Source organism: Ictidomys tridecemlineatus, chromosome X (genome assembly GCF_052094955.1).
Source record: "Ictidomys tridecemlineatus isolate mIctTri1 chromosome X, mIctTri1.hap1, whole genome shotgun sequence".
Taxonomy (NCBI): domain Eukaryota; kingdom Metazoa; phylum Chordata; class Mammalia; order Rodentia; family Sciuridae; genus Ictidomys; species Ictidomys tridecemlineatus.
In genome coordinates, this window is record NC_135493.1 from 1,555,024 (window position 1) to 1,562,455 (window position 7,432).

The 7,432-nt window shown below is 45.8% G+C and overlaps 1 protein-coding gene across 1 annotated transcript in view; it reads left to right on the forward strand.

Annotated features, from left to right (window-relative positions):
• Nucleotides 1-2,344: 2,344 nt before the first annotated feature.
• Mecp2 (methyl-CpG binding protein 2) overlaps nucleotides 2,345-7,432 on the forward strand; it is a 68,652-nt gene continuing 63,564 nt past the window's right edge. The window contains exon 1 of the mRNA XM_078034046.1: nucleotides 2,345-2,502. Within this exon, the coding sequence (XP_077890172.1) occupies nucleotides 2,441-2,502 (62 nt within the window). The 5' untranslated portion in view covers nucleotides 2,345-2,440. The remainder of the gene's footprint in view (nucleotides 2,503-7,432) is intronic.

The window sequence follows — 7,432 nt, forward strand, 5'->3', positions numbered from 1 at the left end:
ACTTTCCTTGGTTCTTTTATAGTAGTTACATTATTTTAAAAAATAAATGTGGAAAAAATTTATTTTCCAAGATTGGAATTGCCTACTCATTAAGAATTTGATAGAACTCATCTGTATAGCTCTCTGGGCCTGTATTTGTGAATGAGGTGGTAAGTTTTTTCAATATATGGTCAATTTATTTGAGGTCATTGGAGTCCATTTGGGTATTCTGTTTTTAGAGTCAGTCTTGGTAAGTTGTACTTTTGTGGAATTTACTCATTTTGCTTGTTTTCAAATTTACTGATATACAATTATTCAGAATAACTGTCATAACTTTAAGAAAACCTCTGTCATTCTATGGTTATATATGGTTTCATTTCCAATATGACATACTTGCTTCTTTTCTTTTTATCCAGTTTGTTAGAGGGTTGGCTTTTGTTCAACTTTTCAACGAACCAGCTTTTGATTTCCTCAATCTTCTCTCTTGTTTGTTTCTATTTCATTAATTTCTGTTTGTCTTTATTTTTCTTTCATCAACTTTCTCCAGGTTTGATCTGCTGATGCTTTAAAGCTTGTTGACATGTTGGCCACTTCAGCTATAGCTTGAGACTCCAGGCTCACACACTCAACCACCTACTCCAACACCTCTACTTTCACATTGTTAGAGTTGGGGCGCCTTAAGCCTAATACGACCCAAAGAGACTTCTGAACATGTGCTTTTCCTGTATTTTCTCTCATCTTGATGAAAGCTATTCACTCAGGTGCTCCAGGCGAAAACTCAAGCATCATCCTTGTTTCTTCTCTTTCTCTATACTCTACATCCAGTCCTTTCTGCTCAATCTCAAAATATATCTTGAATCTCAAATCACTACTGCTACCTCTCTAGTTAAAACCACCATCCTTTCTCTCTCCTAAACTGTTCCCAGGGTCTCCTGATGGGCATCTTGTATCTAGTTTTGTCCAGCCATGGCCAGTTCTCCACTCTCCAACTAAAACACAGATCTGATGATGTCAGCTTCTGACTCAATCAAATCAAGGGTTTCTCATCTCAGAATAAACTCCCAGTTCTCATGGCACTCTCCAACCAAATCAGTCCCCATATTCCCAATATACCAGGTTAGGCCTTTGAACTTGACTGGAATGTTCTTTCCCCGATATCCATTTGGGGTAATAAAATGAAGGCAAAAGCTAGTGGATATCCAAAAAGCACTCCTTTCACCCTGTATCTATCTCAAAGCCCTTATGTCTATGTAGAGTTATACCTTATTTTAATGCTTAGTATGAATTTTCTCCCCACAAAAATGTGTGACTTCACTGTCTTGTTCAGTATCGTGCATTCAGAGTAGGGAACAGTGCCTGGCATAAAGAAGATATTAAATAGATAAATGGGGGGAAGGGGGCGGGGGGGGCAAATCAGAATCCAAAGGTTCCTTGTTAAGAATAAAACTAGCACAAACATTGGATGGATTGGTTGATGATTGGTATCAGGGTAAGGTCGCCTTAACAAACACTCCTGCTCTAAATATCCCATTGGCTACAACTTTCCTCATACTTTAAAATATTTTTCTGAAATAGTTGCTGGATGTCAACTCCAAGTCACTTCTTCGAAGAAGATGAACAGCTGGATCTCGCTCCCAAATTACGTTTTCCAGGCAGAGCTAAGCGCTGTTTCCACTGCCCCTTCGACACACCTTCACCAAAACATCTGATCCAACAATGACAGGTCTCACGCGGGCTTGGAATGCACCCTCTTCCCACGCCAGAGTTCCGCGAAGGCTAGGACCGTGATTTGTTGTCAGTTTATTCCCGGCCCCTAAGAGAGTGTGGCACCTGGCAGGCTAAAGTGAAATAATGCAATGGTTAGGCCTCTTAAACCGTGTCCCTAGGCTTGGAACAACGCTGGGCTGTAGGGCAGGCAACTTTGCTGATTTACTGAAGATCATTTTAAGAAAATGTCAGCGCACTAAAATGCTTATTGCAACATACTCAGTGCGTTTTGTGGACAGAGTCAACCGCTCTGTAGGGAAACGCAAACAGGCGTCCCGAGCCTAGGCCCTCCTTTGCCCCAGCATCCGCAAGGGCCCATTAATCCATAACATTTAAATTCCGCCCACTAAACCAGCCCCTCCGCGCCCAAGCCGCCACTTTTCCCCAAATGACGGCTGAAAACAACCAATCAGCATTTGGGCAGGGGTCCGCCCACTTTTCCCTTGCCGAAACAGACAAGAATTCCCGCCAATTGAGGGTGTCGCCGCCGAGGCCCCGCCCCCGACTGGCCACCCCAACCAATACTGGGCAGGCTTGCGGCGGTGCCGGAGGCGGGGCGTGAGCACGCAGGTGCAGCAGCGCGCAGGCCGGCCGGGAGGGCGGGGCGCGACGTCGTCCGTGCGGGGTCCCGGCGTCGGCGGCGCGCGCGCTCCCTCCTCTCGGAGAGAGGGCTGTGGTAAAAGCCGTCCGGAAAATGGCCGCCGCCGCTGCCGCCGCGCCGAGCGGAGGAGGAGGAGGAGGCGAGGAGGAGAGACTGTGAGTGGGACCGCCGCGGCCGCGGGCGGGGACCCTTGCCGGGGGGCGGGGGGTAGGGGCGGGACGTGGCGCGGGAGGGGCCCGAGGGGTCGGGCGACACGGCTGGCGGATGGCGTCCCTCCTCTCTACCCTCCCCCTCCCGCTGCCGCCGGTGGCGGCTCTCTTCTTGGCCCATCACCCGTGCTCGCGGGTGACCGTCCTCGTCGCGGTCTCCCCGGAGCCACCTTTGCCTGGCGCCCCCCTTTCTCCGCCCTCTGCGTGCATCCCGGCCCCCGGCGCCGCGGGCGCCCCTGTCGCCCGGGCTTTGCCTGTCGGGGCTACGCGCGCTCTTGCCCTTCTTGGGGCTTCGGGCCGCGGCGCCGTCGCGTGCCCGCGGCCCCGGCCTCTCCCTGGATCGCGCTCTCCCCTCTCCCTCCCTCGCGCGCCCCCTCTCCCGTTACTCGGCCCCCCCACCGGCGCGCGTGCGCAGTCCACCTCCCGTCGGGAGAGTGCGCCACAAGGGCTCCTGAGCTCTCACCCCCATCTCCAAGCTTTGCCTCCCCCTCCTTCTCGCCCATTCTATGACTTTCTGCCCCCACTGCGAGCGAATCGGTCCACCAGCTCCTTTCCCCATCTAACAGGAATAAGTAGGTGGGAAATTATTGTCCACCCACAAAAAGGACTAGACATTGTGTTCCTGGATCTCACAACTCATCATAAAGAGGTGGTTATAGTTCTCATCAAGAACCGTGGGTAGGGGACTGTGCGTCCGGCAGCATCTAAGGCTTTTTGGTGAGAGCGTGCCTCAGGGTGCTCAGAGGTTCTTTTGGGGTGCTGTGGCTTCAGAATATGAACGCCCTCCCATCTCCCCCCCCTTCGCCGGCGATCTTCCAGTTACATAAGTGGAGTGGGACATAGTATGCAACGGGTTCTGACGCCTTGGAGTGCTCAGGATCACCAGTACCAGATGGGGCAGGTTCATTGCATTGCTGTGACTCCTGTCGATTGTCTCTGAAAGTTTATTCTCTTTTTAATTTGGTTATGACTGAATCACCCAAACTGAAACTCGGGTGACTTTGATGTGGCAGTGGCAATATTTTCTGTGGTTTTGTACTGAAGACTTAAGGTCGTTGTGAAGAGCCTAAAAAGAGTGCTGTCACAGGGCAGACCCTTTATGGCATTGCTAAATATGGACCCCCGGGGGAAAGACTTGCTGGGAATATCTCTATAGCGGTTGCTTCTTTTGTGAATGTGTTCGCGTATGGGTTGGTCACAGCAGAAATGGGCTCCACCACAAAATTGATATTCCTGACTCATGGTCAGGCAGATGTGTGCTTCTGGTTGTTTTTCCAGGAACACGAATGGGCTCTGCCAAGCCATCCGCAGGTTGTCTCCAGTGTTGAGTATCACTACCCCAAACTGTGAGATGACAGGATCAAATTCAGAGGGCGGTTGGTGATCATGGAACCAAACCTACTGTTGTATGATGTTAAGTGGCTTAGATGTTGTACGACTCTCAAAAGTTTTAGGTGTTTTGTTTTACTATAAAAATGAAGCATTTTTCTAGCCTGCATAGTAAAATTGTACTAATAGGCAATTATTACTCTAGGGGAGAATTTTGGGGTTTTGTGGCTGGAATTTTCATCTCAATCTCAGCAATTTCGGTTAATAACAAGATTAAGCTGACCTTTTGGGTCTTTTGAAATATGCTAGTCCCTATAAAAAGACAGTGTCTGGATTTTTTGGTTCTTTTGGGAATTTCCACCAGAGATTTAGGGAAATAGGCTTATATGTGGGCTATTCAGGGTTTCTACTGTAAATCCCAGTCCTAAAGCCTAGGAAACACTTGCTTTTATTTTCTTACCTGGATATGTCAACCTTAAAAAGCACAATCTAGTAGAAGTTCAGTTGATTATAATAAGTTGCTTTAGATCACCCATCCGTGGTATGTCAGCTAGGCAGCTGATTACTGGGGTGCATTCACTTCCACACAGACACACAATCCTCACTTGACAGTGACTCTGAGATTAGTAAACCTGAGTCTAGAACATGACAACTTAAAGTCTCTGATTTGTTTTCATAGTTGGCAATGTGTTTGCCTCCTCAGGTACCCCCTCCAATTACCTGTTTGTTATAAACCTCTAGCCCTTTGAACAGTGCAGGCAGCTTCCAGAATTTAGTTTCTCTGTAAAGTGCCTGGTGGCATCTGAAGTCAGCCTATCTTACAGCTTGAAAAAGCCATGTACAACTTTCTTGCTAGTACTGGCCTATCACACCTTCTGTTTCTTATTAAAATTTTGCCTTGAATGCTTTAAACCTAGAGTATCAGGTCTTACAAGAAAACATCATGCAGTCAGCTCTTTTTTGCTGTTTGAATCCTGAGGTAGGTGTAGGGCATGACACACAAAACAGTGTGTTTGGAGGGTTATGGTATAGTTTTGCATTCTGTGTTTATATGTTTGTAATCTCCAGCCAGAGTGGTTTTCCCTGCCTGCCCTACCTCTGTGAGACCTAATCTAGACAGGCTGAGAGGCAAACTGTGAAGTTTGAAAGAAAAAACGGACTGAATAAGTCCAATACACCCTTGCCCACACTGAACACACCTTTCTCCACATGGAGATGGGACAAGAGTATCTTTAACCTAGAATAAAGAACAGCAGAGGTAAATTTGTTAGATTCTTGCTGGAGCCAGATTTCCTCCTCTCATGTACCTGCCAGGACTATTTGCAAGATAATTGATGTATTCTAGAACCCATAATCTTTTATAAAGGTGACTATCAGTGGAAATGTCTTAATTGACTAAGAACAGTTTGTCACCAGGCTTCCTTAGTTATCTCTGGGGAGGAAAGAATCATAGAAAATGTTTCATATTTGTAGTAACCAGTGTTTTAAGTACAGGATGGTGAAGTACAGTCCTTGATTGGTGAGGTCCAGAGAGTGTGGTGGGACAGCTGCTTGTTTTCCCTGTCTTCTGTTGTGGTGACATTTGTACAGAGCAGTCTCATGTGGCTGGCAGACACAGTCTTTTTTTGTTGGATAGAGAGCATTATTACCACTCCAGCGGGACAACTTTGTCTGCATTTCTTCCATATGAGTCTTTTTTAGTCACATTGCTGTTGTCTTATCAAACTGCTGTGCCTTTATATCATTTTGGATAGGACCAGTGTAAATGGGTTCCTCCTCCTTAGATATGCTCTTCTGCTTTCCCTGGTTCTCTTTTGCCTTTCTCTTCCCAGGAACCTTTTCCTTTTGAAAGCTTGATTTGCACGTCATTGCTTAAATACTTGGTTCCACCACTTTGATGGTAGGTATATATTGTGTGGGGTAACTGAGTGGGAGCAGGAATTTGGGGGCAGGCAGTCTTACCCACTCCCATATCAAGTGGAGGAGGGTGGTATGCCCATTCCTTTAGAGAATAAAGCCTTGGCCTGTTTAACTTATTTAAGGCACACTCTGTTAGGTCTGCTGGTGTGTGGTGTGCTCACCACAGTGCATAGTTACTGCAGATGTCTGGACTCTACTGGTCCTGAAACTGACAGGACCAAGCCTGGGTGTACTTGTCTTCACTGCCAAAAAACTGGGGGGTGGGGGGAGAGAGAGAAAGAGAAAGAGAATGTGAGTGACTGTGTGTGTGTGTGTGTGTGTGTGTGTGTGTGTGTGTGTGCATGCGCGCGCTCACACACACTTGCTTTATTAGCTTTTCACCTAACTGGAGTCATTTTCTGGCTTTTTAATTAAAGATCTCAAACTTTCAAAGCTGGAAGGAACCTTTGGCCAGCTCCCTCAGTTTACAAGTAAAACAACTTGTGGTCTAGAGAAGTTGTGACTTTTCCAGGGCCTCCTAACCAGGATACTGGTTTGATTTTTATTATACAGATAACTGAGAAATTTTGTTAACTTCTGGGATTTCAAAACATTCTAAGACTTGACTTTTTGTTTAAAGGAATTTTGTGAATTATGAAACTTTGTTGTACCTCAAAAGATAACGTACCTAAAATTATTAACCAGCCAACCAGCCCAGCCATAAGACTTGGTTGGTGTTGCCCTTCTCTGGATTCAATTGCATGAGTGATTGTGCAAGTGGTTTCTAAATTGTATATGCTTACCTTTTGTTTTTAGTCTAAAGATAAAAGTGCTACTTTTGGGCCAGCAGGGTATCAGAGGTTAGCCTATATGGGGCAGTTTAGGTTTTAACAAGGAGATGATGATTGTCCTAAATTACAAAAGTCCTTATTGAACAAGTGTTCAAAAGCAGAAGAGAAACTATCAAACTACTAACTCAGTTTGTTGGACATCAGAGATTTACTGATCTGAGAGGCTTAAAAGTGATTGCTCTGAAATAGACTTGCATATTTTAGGTGATGACTTTGGATCTCCTGGGGTGCTTGGTTTCCCTTGGTACTTTTTTCCTCTCAGGGTTAAAGCCCCTTCATATGATGATACAGCAGCTCTTTGTAACTTAAGCTGCTTGGAAAAAAAGGGAAAAGTTTGCTTCTGGATTTTGGGTGTTCTTTTGGGGATGATATTTTGGTGTTGCATGTTCTCTTGAACACATATTCTTTACCCCAAGTATTTCTGTGTAATGTGGTAGAAGAAATACTTGCCAGAAATCACCTCTCCTGATGTTTTTTTAGTGTAAAAGTGTCCCCCAAGGTTTACAAGATCTGAAGTATTGTTGATTCTAACAAGCATGAATCTTTCCTTCATTTTAGCACTGTGCATTATGTGCCAGTAATTTGCAGTTTATCCTTTGTTTCTAGCTAGGTGAGCCGGGAAATTTAGTACTTTGTCTATGTGTTTATCTTCAGAATGTCCCAAATAGCCCTGGGAAAAACGTCATGCAGCTCAATGGGGGCTTTCAACTTACGATTTTCTTTGTTTTAGGCTCCATAAAAATACAGACTCACCAGTTCCTGCTTTGATGTGACATGTGACTCCCCAGAATACACCT